The 24,261-nt window shown below is 37.4% G+C and overlaps 1 protein-coding gene across 2 annotated transcripts in view; it reads left to right on the top strand.

Moving 5' to 3' along the window:
* The window catches only part of LOC101737333 (hemicentin-1), a 421,872-nt gene that overhangs the window by 301,255 nt on the left and 96,356 nt on the right, over positions 1–24,261 (top strand). For both annotated transcript variants that reach the window (XM_062675692.1, XM_062675691.1), the window contains exon 5: positions 19,855–20,025. In XM_062675692.1, coding sequence (XP_062531676.1) covers positions 19,855–20,025 — 171 coding nt within the window. The remainder of the gene's footprint in view (positions 1–19,854; positions 20,026–24,261) is intronic.

The raw sequence follows: 24,261 nt of genomic DNA, 5'->3' as shown, positions 1-24,261 counted from the left end.
GGGTTACTGTTATCAAATTCTCTCAGGTTGAGCCCGTGAGCTCACCCACACGTCCGGGCGTAGCTAGAATAGCCAGCGAATAGGTTGGGAAAAAAGCAGAGATATCACCAAACACTTGTTTCTCGTCTCGTCTTAGATTTTAGATAACATCTATAAAATACGAGCGCATCATTGAAATATCGGACGTCCTAACAGAACATCGAGTTTAAACGCAAAAATCCCATTCGAAAATCTAGAATTCTGGATATGTACGTGTCATTGAATCTAGCCTGGACCGCAGCCAACCAGACTAAGCAATAAATAAATAAGAACCACGCCCCGGGTACACTGCAACTTGAAATATCGAGAGCAAATTGTATGGAAACTATATATTTGTGGTTTCGAAGCACTTGCTTTTGATGTATCGAAACGGAAATAGTTATTTTACGGAGTTCCGCATACACCACACTGCTATATTATAATAGTATAAAACAAAATAAATAATAGTTTAAAAAAAAACTAAAAAACACGCTCTATATAAAATTCAACTAAAAATTTGAAAATAAATTTTAATAAATTTAAATTGAAAAGAGTGTAAAAAAATTATATTTTATTGTAAAAAAACCGTGGAGTGCTTTTTAAGATATTATTGAAATAATAGTTCTTCTACTCATATCTGTCAGAAAAATATTTATAACTAATAACACCATGCACCCCACACTTTTTATTTTCTATTTTTTAGTAGAATTTTATATAAAGCGTGTTTTTTAATTTTTTTTAAACTATAATTTATTTTTCATTTTTTTGTTGAATTTCAATTTTACCAACTTTTTTTTTTCAATTTTTTTTTTATTTTGAATTATTTTCGGTCTTTGATAAATCTACAAAGCTTGAATGAAATCTGGCTGTTTAAAGCGGGTCAAAATCGCGTCTAAAGGAGTCAGTTACAAACATACATACAAGTGAAGCTAATATAAAGCTTGTAAAAAAACACGTGTGACACTCGGGGACTGCCGCGGTAAAGCTATTGCACAGCATTTTTTATCAACTTGTGCAATTATAATTAGACAATAATGATTTAATATTAAAACAATAATAAAATGAGATCACGCTATATAATTTATAAACATTAACAAAAGCAAAACATTAAGCAAACGGCCGTCTGGTGTAGTGGTAAGTGACATGATCACTACACAAGGGGGTTGCGGGTTCGAATCCCGCCAAGGGAAGATATTTGTATGATAAATATAAAGTCTTTTCCAGGGTTATGGATGTATATTAAATATATGTATGTTTTTTAATAAAAATCTTACGTTTATTTCCGTTATCTGGTACCTGTAACACAAGTTCTTTACGAACTTATCACGGGACCAAGTAACGTGGCGTGATTGTTAGTAAATATTTATTTATTTATTTATTATTTTATTAACTGTCCCATTCACACTCATAAGCTAAACTAGCGCAAGAGAGAGATGGGCAGACTTTTCATGATGCGCATGCAGTGCGACGTCACGTTGCGTGCTTATTCACAAGCACTACACAAGCGCAACGTGTGAATGTGTTGAACGCGAGCTACATGGTAGGCGTAGTGGGGGTGTTAGGTTTCATTTTCGTTACGGAATGTCTTAATTCGGTCGCCGTGCTCAAAGCCCTCGATAAAAGCTATGCAATAGGTTAATAAAATTATTAATAACTAGCGACCCGCCCTCGCTTCGCTTCGGAAACATTAAAACACACATGAAACCAAAAAAAAAAAAAAAAAGTAGCCTATGTTCATCAGGGACAATGTCGGCTTCTAATGGAAAAAGAATTTTTCAAATCGGTCCAGTAGTTTCGGAGCCTATTCGAAACAAACAAACAAACAAATCTTTCCTCTTTATAATATTACTATAGATGACCACACCTTGGGCCAGTCTATCCAACCATGTCGCATGTCGCAAGATCCAAGCGTAATAGTTTTTGTCGCGAAGCTATCACGTGTAGAACAGCAATTTTTCCAATGCAGACCAGTCCATCAATTGTGCCTTATATATCTAATTGGGTAATGGCACTCACGTTGTGACATGTACTTTGATAATGCCTTAACATGAGCTATGCCGTACAGTTTTATGCCAATTTTCCCACCAATTTCACAAAATTCAGCAGAGCATTACATAGGAGTCAATTAAATACAAAGATTTTGCATTTTACCAGCATGTGTGTTTTATTCTTCTCTTTTAGGATGATGATAACGATGCATAACACTATGAAGCTTGCGCAAGTCACGACTTGATACCGCTGAACTGACATTGCCATTCCCTGGCCATTGTCACTGTCCATAAACAGCAAAAAGTATGGAGTAAAATGACATGTTCATATGACCTTACATTGCTTTTTTTATAGCTTAGATGGGTAGACGAGCTCGCAGCCCACCTGGTGTTAAGTGGTTACTGGAGCCCATAGACATTTACAACGTAAATGCGTCACCCACCTTGAGATATAAGTTCTAAGATCTCGGTATAGTTTTACAACGACTGCCCTACCCTTCGAACCAAAACGCATTACTGCTTCACGGCAGAAATAGGCGGGTTGTTGGTACCTACCTACCCGTGCCGACTCACAAGAGGTCCTACCACCAATAAAACTTTAGTAACGACATACCGTGTGTGAAAGTGTACCAAATTAAGCGTAAATAAAACTTTTGCTTTTACTCTCAAACGTCAGAAGCTATTAATTAAAAACCAACTCACAAACCTACATATTAATTAGAAGGTAAGGGTGTCCCGGCATGTATAAGGCGTAATTAGGTGCTAAACTGCCAACGTGATGTGGGTCGTTTGTGATTCGGGAATTATTTTAATGTCTCCTTGATTAATAATACAATCCACTCAACTGTGATTATATCCTTCGTTGGAGATTATACTCTTTTGTGTGCGTCTATGCTTCGTGCGTCACACACCTGGTCTCACGACACTCGCTCCTGAGCTCTCATCCACCCGCTATTAAGCTCTCATCCACCAGCTATCATTCATATCAGTATTTCAGCACACCGCGCGTTACAATGCGTTTCAAATAAGGATGTGCATGGGCCTATGCCATATTGTGACGTCATAGCTGTCAAATCGAAAAATATAGGTAAAGTCAGTAAAAAAGATAGGTATTTTAAAAATAATATTTATTTTTAACCCAAAACCTCACGTTCGCCGAATCCACTCATCCCACAGCTTGACCAATGATCATGATCGTCGCCTTTACAATTCATCCAAATACCATACATCCATACAATCCAAACTTTAGGTCATTAAAATATTCCATTGGTTGTATGTTGGTAGAATTATCATCGTCTTCTATTAACTCTCGCTGCCAGTATTCATTTTCTAGACATCTGACATGCCTGCTAATCTCTATCTGCCTGTCGTCTTTTGTGATTGAGGCTATGGCTTCGAGGGTTAATTTATCGATTACTGTGTCTAGTTGGCGCACATTTTTGTCTGCCAACCTTCCTGTTACTAAATACCATACCTACTCCTAATTATTCTTTATTTTTTATTATAAACACAGTTAATATTAGAGTAATTGCGATAAGATATAAAAATGGCGAGCTCAACTCAACAATTGAGTTATCTACCAGCTAACGGTTCTTAAAGAAGGAAAGCTTTACATGAGTGGGTAGAACAATACAATCTAATCAATTTACTTATTGATACAATACACAATAACGATAATAAAAAACATGATCAGTCACAATTGTAGGCTGGTAGTCTCAACACCTCGAAGCCGAGGGAATATATAATTGGTACATTAAATAGGACTTTGGTCGTTTGTTTTTTATATCAATTAGGCTCTGCCTTCGTATAGCATGGCTCAAATTCAAGGTGTTGAAAGAAATAAAATAAAATTTTTTGTTGCTGTCCATACTTTTGCTATAGAGTTTTACAGATCGAAGTCATTGACGCGATTATTCTTATTTGAATCGCATTGTACACACTGCACTTCTCTGTACGTGGTCTCACAACACCTTAACTCTCATTCCCACGCTATACTGAAATTATTTAAAATAACACAGATAATAAAACATAGCTCAGATAACGGAGAGCCAGAGATGTACGCTTAATTAAATTTGGCAATATTGAGGAGAGTAAGCAAAACATGAAACTTGGTGGTAAGTTGGAGCAATAACATTGGCTAGCTTCAGTTCGGAGTACAGTAGTTATGTCCGCTAAATGAAGCGAGGGACTTACAAGTGTGCCCATTAAAAGAGCGAGCGAAACGCGCTGTACTATTTGTGGCTATTTAGAGAAGAGAACAACGTAGTAATAAAGTTTTAAGACAATGTTTAGTTATTTTATCCCGAATGCTAGTAAAACAGACAACAACCCAAATGTTTTAGACAACAAAGTAAATATACATAGTCAAGCCTCGCGTTCAATTTACGTTTTAAGTCCCCTCCACAGCGTTCAAATCAGAACGCACGATCGAACAGTTTCGGTACCATAACAAATAAAAATGGAAAATAAATGGCTTACTGGATATTCTGTAACAATCTAGGGCCTAAAATTCATATTTTGTGAATTGTGATATAAATATTTATTTTGTTAACTATAAAGGATTAACAAAATTAAATGGCCCACTTGGTGGAATTTGATGAACGTCGTCGGACATATGAACGCTGACAATACCAAGTCGCTATCAAGATTAGTGCATTGATATATTTAATCAGTATGCTCAGAAAAGCTAATTATGCATGATGTATATAGTAACATTATGAAGTATACCGATTTTGACGGAACGACCCAACGAACGATGATAATACCCATCAGTTTAGTCGAATAGAGAAAATAATATATCACCGCATCCACCATACGTACTGTAAGCCTCAGCGATAAAAAAAACGTAATCCGACTTACTTGAACAACGTTTATAGAGAGATTGATTTATTGAATAATACTGAGAGCAAATTTTTAAGGATCTGAATTGCAAAAGTTGTTTAAATTTGAAAAAACTTAACGCATCTATGAAGCTATACAAAAACTTTTTGAGCCCTGCATATCAATGATATGCTATCCTTCAATAGCAGGCATTACAACGCGAATGATGGTACTGGGGATGCGCTTTAAATCGGCCTATCAGAGTTCTTCTCGAAATATGGTTCAAGAAAATGATCAAAACTTGTGACTGAAGTGAAAAATTTTCTATTTCCTGCGAAAATAATGATTAATATGAATTTAATTCAACTTTTTGACCACACAGGTTTTTATGCGAAGAATGACTGCTTTGTCCTAGCACCACAATTTCAAAGAGTTTCCCTAAAACCTGTAGAAAATATTGGTGTGATTGGAATGTAAATATTTGTGCTCTACAAAACCCAGGTCTCCGGTCTCGGAATGCGTGCTGCTCCTATGTCTGGGTTAGGGCTGCCATATACCGGCTACTCCCATTTGAATCCATACAGAGCAGGGGTATTCGAATTGTGGATAAAATCATCCCTACAGATCGCTTGGAATATCTGAATCTGTGGGCATAGGCCCAGGTTTATGGAGAGTTATTGATACTGATAAACTAGAAAGGAAACAAGACAGAAGTCACAGCTCATAACATTGGTCCGACTCAACCGTCGTAGCTTTTTCATCCAAATTCAGTTACATGTCACCTGTGATCGAGGTAGTTGCAAGGCAATCAAAAGGTAAAGGGGAATCACGATCTTCGCTTTCTTAAACAACATTTTTTTGCAATTGTTACTTTTAATAATAAAACTACCTTTCAAATCATGATGCAGATCTTATAGAATAGATCCTGATATAAATAACCCAATTACGCCTCAATTCATGGACGTCGCATGTTTCGTGGCCCCACTACTTCTAGTTTTCATTAACCGGACTTCGATTTACTTCCATGTCGAGTTTATGTTGTTTTAAAATTAATTTTATGACCACGTATCTAAAGTTCCGGGAAACCGCAATGTTACGATTTCAAAACGATGTATATATTAAAAACTTTTCCGTGCATTTTGGATTGACCATGAATTTATGTATTATGTAAAATTATTTACACTCGAGTGTCGTAAAAGACAGATTCACGTCAGCATGGGTTGGACCGTGCTCTGAATACTAGAGGTCCCGCAGTAGTCGAAATTCGACTATAATTAATTGGAATTGTAAGTTTGTACACTATTATGATTGTATTTTATACTTCTATAATCACAAACTTCGTCAAATACACGGTATGTAGTGTGTGTAATGTTTTCTTTATTGATTTAATGTATCTTTTATGCATTATTTTAAAAAAATATTGGCATTGTGCACTTCTTCTCTATACTCTCTATAAGTGTGGAAAATTTCATACTCCTCCGTCCGCGCAATTTTCGTAAAAAAGGATACAAAGTTTTTGCTTCACGTATTAAAATATAGATTATACCAGTAATAGTGGGGTATCATCTGAGCCATCACTGATATGAGTACCATCATCGTGCCCATATCTGTAAATAAAATAAGTAACAGATTGATGGACCGCATTTCTTTTCAAATACTGGCCGTACAGTCTGAGCAAGTTACAACAGGTTTTCAATTGCCTTTAATAAATAGAAAAAAAACCGTTTCAGATTCATCCACAATGTCAGGCTGTCGGCCTTCTGTCCTAAAGTTTGGACAGTTTCGCCTCAGTAATTAGGGGAGGGCGATAAACTCACTTCCTTTATATTATTTAACTTCGTTCCATATATTTTACGAGAGAATTTGTAAGCAACTTTTGCTTCGTATGTTTTTTCTGGGATAAATTGAAAACTGGTAAGACAAAGTCATTATTTAAGATCAAACCACGCCGTGTTAGGACCTAAGTGGCTAGTGCCGTAATTATCTCTATTGTTAACCATCTGCGAGCGTTATGACGTATCTTTAAATTAAGTTAGAGTAGAGTCCTCAGCAGTAGGCAGCAACTTGATAGTACTTTACTGGTGGTAGGACTTCTTGTGAGTCCGCACGGGTAAGTACCGCCGCCCTTTCTATATCTGCCATTTGAAGGGTGTGGCAGCCGTTGTAACTGTACTGAGACCTTAGAACTCATATCTCAAGGTGGGTGGCGGCATTTACTTTGTGATGACCGTGCGTGATTTGTTCTCGGTTATTATTATTATTATTATTTGAATACCACTACAGTCGCTACATTCTATCAGACCTGCTAATCATCAGATATCGAATTCAATGGAGTGTACGGGAGATGACATCACCGTTGCTATAGCAACAGCCAAGAAATTGCTTCGAACGTTACAATGTTTGATATCCATTCAAACGGACAAGGCTATATGTAGCTACAAACTTCACAACTGCAGCTGAAAATATTTAAGTTAAGTTTTAAAGACAAATAATAAAATTTTTGGCAAAACGAAGGACGCTTACCGAACTTTCGATATTGAAGTGAAACTTTGAAAGGACGATAAAAATGTTGAAACTTAGTTTAGGCTCTAGCACTCTATGTTGTTGCTAATAAAGAACAAATTTGTTTGTCAGTTTCAGAACATGCTTTGAGTTCACTGGAGCGCCTTGAAAATGTTGGAGAAGGCTTTTTTATTCTAGTTTCCGATTCGCGTGCTACTTCCGAAAACGTAACTCTACCGGAGACAAATTCTGTCGCTTCGAGAGAAACCTTGGATAAAGGATTTTGAAACTCATTCCAACTTATGTGTTGTATCCCTACATCTGTATAACTAAGTGATCAAAACATTTTTAATGCTGATAAAAATTATATTTGGCACCTATGCATCAGCCTGCTGAATTTCTCGCCGGATCTTCTCAGCGGGTCGCGATTCCGATCCGGTAGTAGATTTATTCGCGAAGCAGTTTCTCTTGAGTTGTTAGGTCTCTTTCAGACACGCTTGGGCAGCCGTTAGCAAATCCCACCACTCCTGGCTGAGCTTTCGCCCACGTAACCTGGTGAAACTGGAAAGGCCTCCGAGCCACTAGTAATCCTTCAATCATAATCATCATCATCATAATCGGTTGCTCTTGGCAGAGCAGTCGTGGTCATGGGAATTATTGCTTATTAAAGCCTTGACAGATGTTTTCCATAGTTTGCGAACCGAGGCCTGGCGCACACACTCGTTAAGTGGGGTTTCAGTAAGGTCTTTCACCTGATCAGTCCAGCGCATGGGGATTCGTCCACGCGATCTCTTACCATTGACCCTACCCTGAACAACAAGTTTCTCGATAGACTCTGCTGACCGTCGCGATACGTGTCCAAAATATCGAAGAATCTTGGATTGCACTGCATTGTTAATATATATTAATACGTGAAGCAAAAACTTTGTATCCCTTTTTACGTAAATTGCGCGGACGGAGGAGTGTGAAATTTTCCACACTTATAGAGAATATAGAGAAGAAGTGCACAATGCTAATATTTTTTTTAAAATAATGCATAAAAGATACATCAAATCAATAAAGAAAACATTACACACACTACATACCATGCATTTGACGCACACACGCATGCATACTATTTATTGTCAAACTTTTGTTCTTGACGTCTGTGGTCAAATCGAGAATAGATTAAATATTGTTTGTCTTCATTCATATTTTTTTATAGAAATTTATGATTAGGTATAGAAGTATAAGTCTTTGAAAATAGAATAATAATAGTGTACAAACTTACAATTCGAATTAATTATAGTCGAATTTCGACTACTGCGGGACCTCTAGTATATATATAATCGGTAACCACAGTATTCATTTTTATATCAAAATTTCAATGACTGTAGCGTTCAAATCAATAACAAGTCGTGCGTCTGTTTGTAGTGTTCACTCGGTACACGTCATTAATGTTACGAGCCGTTTGTGCGCCATTGCTACTGCGAAGAAACTCTATACCGTAATTACTCGTATTTTTATCGTGTACATATTGATTCAAAATATACAAGTGTAGTGAAAAAAAAACAATTAACAAATGAATGTACCTACGTTTAAATAGAATTCTTTATTTTTTTTATAAAATGAATTTCCATTTAGAATTTATTACCAGTCAAATAGAAATATTCACGATTGATTCCACGGTGAAGGAATAACATCGTGTAACAAAAATCAAACCCGCAAAATTATAATTTGCGTAATCACTGGTGGTAGGACCTCTTGGGAGTCCGCACGGGTAGGTACCACCGACCTGCTTATTTCCGCCGTGAAGCAGTAATGCGTTTCGATTCGAAGGGTGGGGTAACCGTTGTAACTATACTGAGACCTTAGAACTTATATATCAAGGCTGGTGGCGCATTTACGTTGTAGATGTCTATGGGCTGCAGTAACCACTTAACACCAGATGGGCTGTGAGCTCGTCCACCCATCTAAGCAATAAAAAAGTCTTCACCCTCACTTTAAATTGTTATGATGTAATCAAAACAATTTTCAAACAAAGACCACCCCCCCCCAACCACCCCGCCCCTTCCTAATCTGTTTTTTACCGAACTTTTTTTTTCATTCACGAACTCTGCACGAATTATCAAAGGATTACGCGAAAGTAGAAAGTGGCTTAGCCGAGGGTTACCCAAAACCTACATTAAGAATCGTGTTGCAACTTTCTTTGTAAAGATGTTTCTTAAAACGAAAGAGAGTGAGAGATAAAATATACACTTTATTGTACACCAAAACATAATTTAAATTCAAAAACAGTCAAAAAGCAGATAGATTTCTACAATAGGCGGTCTTATCGCTAAAAGCTTTCTCTTCCAGACAACCGTTTAATTTAGAGAAGTTCTAGAACATATAAAAATATTGTAGGTATGTTGCGGTGTACCATTGACAATACATTATTATAGAAAATATATACATACAGTAAATAGATATATACCGTATTACCGAAAGTATTTTAACATGAACCCGCGTACCGTTTTCAAATCTATACTCTATACTAATATATAAATCTACAGTGGTTTTTACAGATGTTCCGTTATAACTACTGAACCGTGCATCCGATTGACTTGATACTTGGTATCGATGTAGAAAATACATGTATTTAATGTATAGGCTAATATTTATATGAGTTTTGGACTCCCTACACCAGTTGCGGGGCCGTTAATGATGAGAATCTTTGTGGGGGTGAGAAATAATAATGTTAATTTTAAATGCCCAGCGAAGCGGACGGGTACAGCTAGTCATTGATATTGCCGTGCGTCTTGTCGTTGTGTGAGAATTTAAAGTAAGCCTAAAATGAAAGAACAAAACGCATTTCACTGTGGTTTATGCTCACATTGCATAATGCCGTCCCTAACTGACGTAACAGTGAAATCGTATATCATGCAATGCACGGAGAATGAATATATTTAACGAGGATAATGCTAAGTGGGTATGGGAGCACATAGACATCTGGTGTTGGGACCTCTTGTGAGTCCGATTGGGTAGGTAACACCAACCTGCCCATTTCTGCCGCGAAGCAGTAATGCGTTTCGGTTTGAAGAGTGGGGTAGCCGTACTGACTCACAAGATGACCTGACCTACCACCATGCGGGTTTAATTTTTATTACACGATGCTATTCCTTCACCGTGAAAGTCAATCCTGAACATTTGTTAACTACGTATTTAATTAAAAAAATTGGTACTTGCTTGCCGGATTCGAAGACCGGTACATCGCTAGATACGAATGGACCGGACGTCTTATCCTTTAGGCCACGACGACTTCAGTTCGAAATCAAACATTGGACCACGTGATACAGGCAAACATGAGGCAAATGTTGTCCATAAGCCTATACCGAGTGTGGTCCTGCTCAAAATCGCCAGCCACTACTTGTCCGTTGGTAACTAACGAATGTTGACATTATCAATATTTCATTTTTGGAACAAAGTTCCTTATGGGACGCTGCGGAGGGGTACCCTAACCGGGATAAAACGTCCGTAACGTAGATTTTTCTATTTAGTTTGTTATCAACAGATGTCGCTGCACGTTAATTCAACAATTCCTGAATCGCGGTTCCCCCAGGGCGAGGCTGCTCCATTGCACTGCGGAGTGGTTGACCCATGCGATTATTTTTATTTTTATGAACGACCCGCCCTCGCTTCGCTTCGGAAACATTAAAACACACATGAAACCAAAATAAAAAAAATAAAAATAAATTTAAAAAAAGTAGCCTATGTTCATCAGGGACAATGTCGGCTTCTAATGGACAAATAATTTTTCAAATCGGTCCAGTAGTTTCGGAGCCTATTCGAAACAAACAAACAAACAAATCTTTCCTCTTTATAATATTAGTATAGATATAGATAAAAAAGTCATAATAAAAAATGTATATCCGAATAATTATTTTCTTTATACTTCGAATAGAACGTAAAATTAATATTTTTATAATAAGGAATAAGGAACTTCGTTCCTATCCGGTGTCCCACGGCACGACACATCTTTTTTTTCCTCTACCTATTTGCTGGTAGCGTAAGGGGCTATTCCAGTTACGCCTGGACGGATAGGTGACATTGCGTGTGAATACGCTTTAAGCACCTTACTGACTAATCTTTGAATAAAACATCCAAGATCTTCTTTTCTCGGTAATATAACTTTTCTTGTATCATCTTTGAATTGAGCCCTAAATCGTCAAAAGCTTTATATTAAGACTCGGAGCTTATTGTATCGAATTTAGTATTGTGTATTCATAAAAGTTTCTTTTTTACCTTGAGTGGAATATGTTATTAGCTTAGAAAGTTTTTCGGGGAGCTTTTAGAAAGTTTCAAGTATTCGTTGAATACTTTTTTTAGGTTGTTTCGGTCCGATCGATTATTTTTAGATAGAGAAGATATTTTTAGCAAGGGTCTGTGGCAGAACTGAAGCCAGGGTCTATGGTAGGAGTAACACTAACCACAAACAATGAAGCTATGGTACACAAAAAGCTCCATTATTCCTCGTTTTTGTCCGCATATTTGAAGGGTTTTAATTTCCGCATGTTTATATTTGCACAAGTTGTGTCTGTGATTTCAAAGACCCTAAGCTAATATTGAAAAGTAACTTTTCGATCCTGGCTATTTATTACCTGTGGCCTATCGATGAAGTACATAGCTCACAAGCCGGAGATTGGTTTAATGAAAACGCCAGACGCATTACAAATTTTTTTTGCAAAGCTATTTTATAAGATTCATCTAAGAGTTATTGGAATGAAGTTCCTTATGGGACGACGCGGAGGGGTACCCTAACCGGGAAAAAACGTCCGTAACGTAAGATTTTTATTAGTAATGCACACAGTCTACGACTAGTAATAACGGACAAACAATAACATATTTTTTTATCATTCATTGACCACGATCTCAGAGCGTTCGTTTGCGCAATACACTAACTCATAGGCAAACAACCGTGAATGAAGTGTACCACAATAAGTTCGCACGTTACTGAATGACCGTGGGTTGTTGCAAAACCTCCAGTTTTATTTTCTTTATACCTCGAATAGAACATAAAATTGAATGGAACTTCATTGCTATCCGGTGTCCGACGACACCACACATTTTTTTTTTTTTTAAATAAACTTGTCTGCTATCTATGCAATACCGGTGATTTTTATTACCAGTGAATTTGAATTTTATAGAACAATTAATGAATTACCACAACTCGTGATATTTCTACAACAATACCCGTAAACACTTTATCTAACGTCAGAAGCATTCGCCTACGAACAAAGCCGAACTACAATTACAAACGCGCTTGACAAATAGCGAGCCTCATAAACGCGCCGCAACTGACAGATGTCAGCGAAACGTCAGTTTTCGCGCCAATTCTGTAGTGTCATGGCGCCGGGCTCGATGACAGTTTAATGTGGATCGGTTTTGTTGAATTAATGTATGCGATTGGTATATAACGAGAGATCTATTTACCTGATCTGAAGTGGCAAATGAATACGACAAACTAAATCTACATCTATACTAATCTATACTAATATTATAAAGAGGAAAGATTTGTTTGTTTGTTTGTTTCGAATAGGCTCCGAAACTACTGGACCGATTTGAAAAATTCTTTTTCCATTAGATGCCGACATTGTCCCTGATGAACATAGGCTACTTTTTTTTATTTTTATTTTTTATTTTTTTTTCTTGGTTTCATGCGTGTTTTAATGTTTCCGAAGCGAAGCGAGGGCGGGTCGCTAGTATTATTATATAAAGAGTAAAGATTTGTTTGTTTGTATTCAATAAGCTCCGAAAGTACTGAACCGATTTCAAAAATTCTTTCACTGTTTGTAAGCTACACTATTGTCGAGTGACATAGGTTATATTATTATTGTTATTATTATTAAATTCTTTATTTCAGATAAAAATCCATATAAATGTTAGTAATTATATTGTAGTAATCCATATAAAAGTTATTTCTTAAAACTAAGTGTGTCCTTACACAGCAATAAAAGAAAACAATAAAAGAAAAGAAAATATAATATTTATTTTAAAAAAAATTATAATATGTATTTAAAAAAAAAATTAGGGATCCGCACTAAAATTCCAATAACATAACCCAAGGTGTAAAAAAATTTACCTAAACCATTCAATATAAACATTCAAAACCGCAGGCAGAAAGAAAACGCAAATATATTAAAAAAAAACATATTTACAAACTTACGTCGAATCTCCCGCGTAATTTCACAGCTGTCACGCTACCGCAATACCTGTCAGATTTGACAGCTCGCATTTATTAAGTCTTTCACGTGCGTCTCGTTTGTTCATGAGTAGGTAGGTACCGTTAATATTGTTTTAGTGATGCTAAATTAAAAGCAGAAAGGTCTGATTTCGCATTTAAATCTGTTAAAAATATATAAACGGCTGTCTGGTGTAGTGGTAAGTGACATGGTCACTACACAAGGGGGTCGCGGGTTCGAATCCCGCCAAGGGAAGATATTTGTATGGTAAATACAAATGTCTTTTCCAGGGTTATGGATGTATATTAAATATATGTATGTGTATAATAAAAAATCTTACATTTATTTCCGTTATCTGGTACCTGTAACACAAGTTCTTTACGAACTTATCACGGGACCAGTTAACGTGGCGTGATTGTTAGTAAATATTTATTTATTTATCGGTACGTCGGAGACTACCTTCGGAGAGGTTACCGATTTATCATCGGTCAAAGCTGTCCTGATATACATTAATACAGGACCACAGCGGCGGTAGGGTATGCTGTTCTTTCACCTATATCCTGCGAGCCCTAAGCGTGTACACCTCGTGTGAGGTTCGACTCCATACCAGAAAAAAAAGTGTATATTGTGGTCTTGCGTGAATTTCGGTTTCAAATTTAGGCCACGACAACTTCAAAAGCGTATCATTAAACGCTTTCTTTATTGTTATCTCGACGAATTAAGAAACTGTCCATCAGGTCTTGAGTAATTTCCGAAGCCTTTAGACCTCGCAAACTAAATACCACCCACCTTGACGCACAGCGTCAAAATCTCTCCCACTCTTCAAGCCGGAACTGCTTAGCCCAAGAAAGAAACCCATGTGGATCCCCAATAAATCCCAACATCATTATACCACCATTACATCACATGATGCCATTAGGTAGGATATATGCTCTATCAATAATATTAATAGAGTAGAACATTATTTCGTTCTCTACGTTTCCGCAATATGGTAAAGTTAATGTTCAAATAGAAAAATCACCCGATAAATTCCACTCAAAAATAAAAAAGCTCCATCAGGACATATCGATATAATGAAAAGCTCTCTCTTCAAAGCCTTTGAAAAGTACAATATTAATAGAGTAGAACATTATTTCGTTCTCTACGTTTCCGCAATATGGTTACGTTGATGTCAAAATAGAAAAATCACCCGATAAAATCAACTCAAAAATTAAAAAGCCCTATCAGGACATATCGATATAACGAAAAGCTCTCTCTTCAAAGCCTTTGAAAAGTACAATATTAATAGAGTAAAACATTATTTCGTTCTCTAAGTTTCCGCAATATGGTTACGTTGATGTCAAAATAGAAAAATCACCCGATAAATTCCACTCAAAAATAAAAAAAAGCTCTATCAGGACATATCGATATAATGAAAAGCTCTCTCCTCAAAGCCTTTGAAAAGTACAAAGTAACATTCGCACAAACTCTCTTACAGTTCACAGCAAAGATAGTAATTAATAGTGTTGTTATTTAGTTATCTATCGACATTGCGGAATGCATTCAGCTCTGGTAGCCAATTAGAAGATGTGCGAAGAAGAAGTGCTGATGCTTCTCTGTAACCCGATATTCCGAAATTTAGTAGCTAAGGTAGCAATCTCTCGCTATCTGACACACATTTACATTGGTGGTAGGACCTCTTGTGAGTCCGCGCGGGTAGGTACCACCGCCCTGCCTATTTCTGCCGTGAAGCAGTAATGCGTTTCGGTTTGAAGGGTGGGGCAGCCGTTGTAACTATAGTGAGACCTTAGAACTTATATCTCATGGTGGGCGGCGAATTTACGTTGAATATGTCTATGGGCTCCAGTAACCACTTAACACCAGGTGGGCTGTGAGCTCGTCCACCCTTCTAAGCAATAAAAAAAAAACTGACTTATTTCTACCGCGAAGCAAAAGCTTTCTCTGTTAAATTCTAGAGCATTCGTTCCTTTATTTTATTGGCAGCAGTATGATTTTCTACAGAAGAATACTACATTTACTTACTTTTTCTTTATCCTACTTGCTAGAGTGAACATAATCCTAATCTCTCATATTCTCAGTACAATCGGATGCCCATCCTGTCTTAAGTACACCGTCAGAGTATGATTACGGATACAGACACGTGTCTGCAGTCAATTTTGCATCTAGTTTATTAAAAAAAACAGTACACATTTAATAGTTAAACATATAAGTAGACTATATTTTTTTTTTTTTTTTTTTTTTTTATTGCCCTTGTAGGCAGACGAGCATACGGCCCACCTGATGGTAAGTGGTTACCGTCGCCCATGGACTTCAGCAATGCCAGGGGCAGAGCCAAGCCGCTGCCTACCGCTTAATACTCTCCACAAGCCTCGTTTGAAGAAGGACATGTCATAGCGCTCAGGAAACACCGTGGAGGGGAGCTCATTCCATAGCCGGATGGTACGTGGCAAAAAAGATCTCTGGAAACGCACTGTGGATGACCGCAGAGGCTCCAGGTAGTATGGATGAACTCTACTCCGGTGGCGGGCGGTGCGATGGTAAAAACGAGATGTCGACCATGTCCCATCCCTAAAGTCGGCCGATAAACATCTGATGCACAAAGTTAATTAAAAGTCAGCGATCCGTATTTTAAATTAATTAAATCTGATACAGTAATGTTTTCTTTAATAACTCAACGACTTAGACGAGAGTTTGTGGCTTTCACATTCGCGACCTAAGACTTCGGGGGTAGACAGATATAGATCTTATCATTTGCATCTGTGATTCTCGTTTTCATAAGCCGCTCGTAAAGTTTCTTGAGCCAATTTAAGATGTCCCCTAATTAATTGCCTCCATTTATATATCGCCTACATTAAAAGCTAACGCAAAACTAAATAGAAAATAATAATTTTATTATTACTAGAAATTCTGCCCACAATATATTTATCCTGGATAACTGGATACCTGGCTTTCACCCAGGAGGCTCGGGTTCGATTCCCGGTACGGTAACCAGCGGTAGGCAGCGGCTTGGCTCTGCCCCTGGCATTGCTGAAGTCCATGGGCGACGGTAACCACTCACCATCAGGTGGGCCGTATAATCGTCTACCTACAAAGGCAATAAAAAAAAAACCATGTTGGTTGACCTACCGTAGTACGCGTTGCATTCCTTTCCCGGTCAGGCACCTTGGATAAAGGTATTTTAACACTCGGCACCCTTAAACCCAAAACCTTTTATTTATTTAATTTCCAAATATTTGGCTCATAGCTGATCGCCCCTATTCTTGGCGAAAAATTTGTTTCATATTGACAAGTCAGTATGATCTTCAGGAAGATTAAAAATCTTTTAGAAACAAAATTGATAAAGAATCATGAATAACAAAGGGTGATTATTATTAATGATAATTATTATGATCATATTATTATTTCAAAAATGTTTGTTTGAATTGAAACTTTGTAAGCTGTTGGTGGTACTTCAGGAAAGATTTTGTCGAGCTTTAAGATAGTACAAGTGGTTCTAAATATATTATTATAAATTTCAAACGGTTACTCAAAAATATACATAAAATTAATGGTGTTAATAAATCTCTGACAAAAATCTCATGACAATTTTTTTTATGACAACTCTTGGCTCCCGCTCGAGATACAGTACTCGAAGACTTTATTTACAACAAGAAGTTTCCACGTCCCGAAACTATTTGGTTACCAAATATCGAACTTATCATCTGAAAACTTTAAGCCAAACCAAGCCTCCTGTTTCACCACTGAAATTTGTAACTTTTCATTTACAGATAATATTAAAATGTCAACGAATAATATCTCACTCGTCTGGGGACCACGAAAACTTTTTGAAATATTTGAAATAATAACATGAAAATAATGCACCCAAGATTACATCGTAAAAGTACTTTTTATTGATCTACAAAACATATTTCTGGTATTGTACCACTGACGTACGATATCTGGTGATGGTGATGGGATACGAGCTACGCAATCCGTTTCCACATATCAGTATTGCATACTTACATATGTATATAATAATCACTGCGAAACGTGGCCGGTATTTACAAGTGATTACATAAAACCCAATCACATTATAGTCTGAGTACATTCGATTCTATAAATCAATACAAACAAGGAGAGTTATTTCGTAAAGCTTTGACTTGATTGCCGCGAGTTCTGACAAGTACTAGCGGAAAGAAAAGTTGAAAAATAATATAACTTTTATTGTTGACGCTACCGATTTATTATTGGTAATTCGATTTGGGGTTTACAGCTCTGTAATCGAATGAATTAATAGACCCCGCCGTGTAAATGAGATAATTAGTAAAATAAGTTAAGGATTTATATTAAATAGAATAATGTACTTTACCACGCAGCCTTTAAACATCAAATTGTAATTATTCAATCGTCACGCTCCATCTAGTGTAGGATGGGTAAACAGTCTTGTCAGGTTGTCTATTGAATTATGATGTCAATCATATACGAGACAGTAATCAAGATTTATTTGTATTGTAGTGATGGGTACCTGACAAAAGAGGGCAGCACTTTAAACGGGTGGCGCATTTACGTCGTAGATGTCTATGGGCTCCAGTAATCACTTAACACCAGGTGGGCTGTGAGATCGTCCACCCATCTAAGCAATAAAAAAAGAAAAAAAGTCATTTATCTTAAAACATAGGTCAAAGTTAAAATTGCGCTGTATCATAGCCATCCTCTTCTCTAAATTCCAATGGTTTTACGATAGAAAATAGATATAAAGTTGAACGCGAAAAGTTAAATCGTAACTAATATTCATTACCTACTATAATATGGAGACCTTTTTTTTTGTCACAATAGAAAACAGGATTTATGATTTTACACCTTTTTTTTCATTTTAAATCAATATTATTCCGAAAACAATGTAGGTACTACTTGCAACTGTAGATACTATATATTTCAAAAAAAAAATCCAAACTATTTTTCCAACGGTACTTCGAAATGAGTACTGTCGAGCGCATCGCAATTCCGTAAGTTCATTAACAGCGCCATCTGTGATTCAGTACCGGAGTTAATGAGACCTCGCGTAATTAAACAGTGCATTCTGTTTTAAATTAAGCTGAAATCGGATGAAAATATTACTGATTACAAATTATTCATCTAGATATTTGCTGATGGCAACTTTTTTCCTGTGCTATGTTTCTTTTATGTCGTTAATACCTGTAACTATGTGCAGGCTAGTTCGTAGTTTGAGAGCGTGGCCAAATCTTATAATAGAGAGTATATTTAAAAAAAAAAGTTCACGATTGACTTCCACGGTTACGGAATAACATTGCTTATTAAAAATCAAACCCGAAAAATTGTAATTTGCGTAACTAATGGTGGTAGGACCTTTTGTGAGTCCGCACAGGTAGGTACCAACACCCTGCCTATTTCTGCCGTGAAGCAGTAATGCGTTTCGGTTTGACGAGCGGGGTAGCCGTTGTAACTATACTGAGACCTTAGAACTTATATCTCAAGGTCGGTGGCGCATTTACGTTGTAGATGTCTATGGGCTCCTGTAACCACTTAACAGGCGGTAGGCAGCTTAGCTCTGACCCTTACATTACTGCGTCCATGAGCGACGATAACCACTCACCATCAGATGGGCCGTATGCTCGTCTGTCTACAAGTGAAAATAAAAGATTCAAAAAAGAATACGAGGGATACGACAACGGTTAATAAAGATCATATGATTCAATGGTGGAGAAACATGGGAGAGCCCTCACGTGTATTAAAAGAAGCCCGCATTTCCTCTTAACTGATTACAGATGCCCGTGGACACCACTTCATGAATGCAAATGACATTTGCTTACGCTACTCGTCATCTGTGAATGCAGGATTTTTTATGAGATATACCTTGAGATATAAGTTCTAAGGTCTCAGTATAGTTACAACGGCTGCCCCACCCTTCAAACCGAAACGCATTACTGCTTCACGGCAGAAATAGGCAGGGTGGTGGTACCTACCCACGCGGACACACAAGAGGTCCTACCAGTATCTATTTCTAAGAGACCACGTGGGTCACCGGTGTCCTAAATGGCCTAAATGGCAGTTGGACTTTTCGATGGTATTTCTAACTTAAAGAGCTGTAGATTTACGAAGAAAGGAAGATCTTTCACCGAGCGGGTGATAATTCTCGGTAGACTGTCGGTCGGAATGTTGTTGTTCGGAACTTGTATATATGCAAGATTATCTTGAAAATGTCGTAAGCGTAATTCAGGCATCTGTCAAATATCTTGTGTTGTATGATGTCTACCAGCAAAGAGTCTAACTGGGTCACTCTTCAAAAAATTACAGTAGAAACTAATCAATTTTGTTTTTTTTTTCAGTCAAGCCTAAGGCGGTGGAGCTGATAACGGGAGAGAGGAAGATCCTAGTGGACGGTGAGGTCCTCGGACCGCTTCTGGAGCGAACAAAGATCAACATCAGCTGTATCGTGAGAGAAGGAAAACCACAGCCCAAGGTCGTGTGGTACTTCAACGGAAAGGAGAGACTCGATGGTAAGTGAAGATTTATTTATCTTCGTCAGTAGACGTGAATAAAGCCAAAGAGCTGAAACCAGCAGGATATAGTCGTGAAATGTAAACCAAAGTGGACATGCCATAGTCTCATCAAGACAATCCGTAGCAATGGCTTTGTGCCAACAATGAAACATCATTCCTGTCGGTCAGTCACAGCTAGCTGTACCGGCCGTGTATTCTAAGTCTAGTTTATCATGCAAGGATTGACAGCATCTGTCAAACGGCACCCCGCCGTGTGTTCGATACGTGTTTACGTCATGTCCGGTTTATTGACGAACGCGTTCCGTGTCCGGGTCAGAATGCAATTGTTCGTTAAAGCTTGTTTGATGTTCCGATGCGCTTGTAGAATCAAGAAGCTTTGAGGAAGGGACACATAAGGAATTACTCTCACCTTTATTACAATACTAGCGGCCCGCACCGGCTCCGCTCGGGTCTTTAACAAAAATTTCAACGATATTTGACTTGTTTTATTTCTTTAAATAAAAGAACACTTATTGCGACATAACTATAATAATTAGACATATCCTGTCGCGACACTTTTTGTAATTAATAATGTGTTCTACAAAGTCGTAGTACATTATTTTATTATATCATCAATAGTTTTCGCAGGGCACGCGATGTAAAGAATATTTTAGTTTTACATTATTGGAGTTTTACAATAGTAAAGATCCCTATTTATTTTCAAAAAAGATTATGGCCTATGTCACTCGGGAATAGTGTAGCTTCCAAGCAGTGAAAGAATTTTTCAAATCGGTTCAGTAGTTTCGGAGCCTATTCAATACAAACAAACAAACAAATCTTTCCTCTTTATAATATTATATTAAAAAAGATTATGGCCTATGTCACTCGGGAACAGTGTAGCTTCCAAACAGTGAAAGAATTTTTCAAATCGGTTCAGTAGTTTCGGAGCCTATTCAATACAAACAAACAAATCTATCCTCTTTATAATATTAGTATGGATGAACCTTACTGTACCACTTTTCTGTTTATTAATTTTTATTACTATCGATGCGCAAAAGCGCTTACAACCCATCAAATGCTTACGGAGCCTATAGATATCGCAATGGCAACGCAATGCGAATCTAAATTGCAAAATACCTCTCGTCAAAGAGGCAGCAATTGTTATACCGCGTCTAAATAGGTAGTGGTACTCATCAGGCTGCGTTTGCAATACGTAAACGGTTGCTTACAATCGCGATATGCTTCTTGAATATTTTTGTCATCCACCGCACGAAACAGAATGATGCTACTCTAGACTATTGACTCTACCTTTACACCTTATCTATGTGGGACATGATTGAAAAAAAACAATTATTTTCTTTAAAACAATTCATAAGCTCATTACTCTCCGAATATCTTGCATCATACCTAATTCTGAGTTTCTTTCATAATTTCAAAGACTCATCCAATCAGGAGGTTAGTTTAAAAAAGTATTATATATATATAGCGTTTGACTTCAAACGATTAAGAGACAAAATACATTTTACGATCCTAAATTTCTCTCGGCCTACTTATTTATTGCCTGATAAGGTAGACTAGCATACAATCCGTCAAAGAAACCAGGGTCATCACAGAACCGCTACCAACTAGTACCAAAGCCATAAACTAGACGCGAACACTCTTGAACGCTTTTGACTGGTGGTAGGACGTCTTGTGAGTCCGCACGGGTAGGTACCACCACCCTGCCTATTTCTGCCGTGAAGCAATAATGCGTTTCGGCTTGAAGGGTGGGGTAGCCGTTGTAACTATACTGAAACCTTAGAACTTATATCTCAATGTGGGTGGCGCATTTACGTTTTAGATGTCTATGGGCTCCAGTGACCACTTAACAACCAGTTGGGCTGTAAGCTCGTCCACTCATTTAAGCAACAACAACAAAAAATAGGCAAATAGCGATAGACTTGGCTCTTTCTCTTGCTGAAGTCCAAGAGCGACGGTAACCATTCCCCATCAAGTGGGCTGTATACTGGTCTGCCTACAAGGGCAATAAAAAAAAAACTTCATTAATTTGTTTTTTTGTTTTTTTTGGCTTTACGAAGCTAGCTTTAGTTATGTTGTAATTTCATTTGATCCATGTTTAAATTTTTAACCTATTAAATTAAACCAGCTGTGAGCTCGTCCACCCATCTAAACAGTAAAAAAAAACCTTTGTTAGTGACTCAAATTCATCGTATTGTAGTCAGGGCTAATCAACGCGAGACTATCAAGAAAACGAGACAACAAATAATGGTAACGCCATATACGACTCCTCTTAAAACTAGGTCGATAACGCAGCGCTCTTAAAACACCGAAGAAGAGAGATCACACAGCTTCGTTCACTAGATTAATATTTATGAATGCAGCGCGTAGCTTCGATGCTGCGTTACAGTATATCACCTGGGATGAGATCTGCTTACAAATGAGCGCACGATAGAAGCTGAATGTTGGAGAATACTTTATGTACCCCTAATAATACTGGAACTCAGTAAGGAGAATTTGTTTGTTTAAATATTTCATGTACAGTTTCATTGGAATTTTGCTTGCTCATCCCAAGACTGTTTACAATGTGCCTAACATATTATCTAATTCTTTTGTTATTGTCCGTTTGATGTTTCAAAGAAACCTTGTTAGTTTTTTTTTCCTACCTAAGCTGATGGTCTAGTAGGTGAGCTCACGGGGCTCAAACCTGACGTTGTTGCTAACACGAACCCTAGCAAGAGCCGTGCTTCGCAGAATCTACCACCGGATCGTAAAAGCGACCCACTGAGAAAATCCAGCAAGAAACTCACTGGGCTGTGTCTGTGGGTTAATTTACTCGCCGAGCCCTTCGTCGCAAGCGATGGGTTCGACGACAAAGATGACCGGTGCTTGTGGTACCTAAAGCATCGTTAGTGGATCGGGAGGATCCGAAATGACGTGTTTTGGGCGCTTATTAGTCTGAATGGGGGGTCATAATTGCCACAAAATATTCCCACCAGCACCGGCAATAGCATTAACCAGAGCCTAACATTGTTTTTAACATTGTCCACCAAGATATGATAGTAAAACCAAAACAGTTTCTGTCAATGCAAACTGTCTTTTTTTCCATTTTCCCCATTGTACGTGACACATCCTTTTTATCCGTGTGACGGCGTGGAATCGACTTATCCAACCGGCTCAATCCGTTTCCTAAACCAATTGGAGCGTATAGCCTTGTTTGAAATGGTTTATTGGGTTTTTTTAGTCGCAGATGTCCAGTCGTGCATCTTATAGTTGGCATTCAGTTTGCCTTTTACGCGATAATCCCGAAACTGGGCAAAGGTTGTGGCTTTAGCGGTATTTTTGAGACATCTAAGATCAGTACGGGTTCGCTGGTTAAAGCTTTTTACGTATTTTAATCCGATCGATATATCCACATGTTCTTTTCCGTGTTGCTTAACGTGGCAGATACAACAAAGTCGTCATTATAAATCATTTCGTCATCATCATCATAATCTAATCATCATTAATTGCAGCAACCGGATCGCAAGATTTAAATGAACCTATTGATTTCTTACTGTCTAAGTAAAAAAAACATTTTTTTAATTCGAATTTTGAAAACGCCATTTAGTTCCAAATGGAAAATATTACCATCTTATTTGAAACTGCTGCATTAGAATGTATATAATCTGTGACAATTTAATTAAATCGTTTTAACATATCAATTACGTATAGAAATTTATAAAAATAAATATCAGATCCCATTTATTTCGACATAAAATCGACGGGAGAATAATTTTTGAAGGTAAAATTGTGGTAACACCATCAAAGGTTATACCAGATACCTTAACCAATCTACGTATAAATAATGTATTATGGTTGGTATATTTCGAATCAACGCGAGTATTATCCAACGATGCTAACTTAAAATACAATATTATTCAAAACGTAAAAAAATCACAAGTCTCGCAATAAATACGACACGAATCCGAGAAAGTATTTACTCATAACTCTACGTACCGTAAAATAACCAATGAAACGTTCCAACGGAATAGCGTGCGAAGATTCATGTAACGCTGACGTCACACACACATGCTCCACATCTCGTTGCGTATTCAGCACACGAGGCACGTGTCGGCTCGTGAGGCGATTCCCCTTGAATTGGCCGTTACAATACAACCGCTCTCGACTGTCATCCAATACCATTCAGCTACGTATCAATGTATATTGTAATTGCTGACGATTTAGCGTCTTTAGATTGATTGGATCGGTTTCAAT

Source organism: Bombyx mori, chromosome 24 (genome assembly GCF_030269925.1).
Source record: "Bombyx mori chromosome 24, ASM3026992v2".
Lineage (NCBI taxonomy): Eukaryota > Metazoa > Arthropoda > Insecta > Lepidoptera > Bombycidae > Bombyx > Bombyx mori.
Note: the sequence above shows the minus strand (reverse complement) of the source record. Positions and strands in the feature narration are given on the sequence as shown.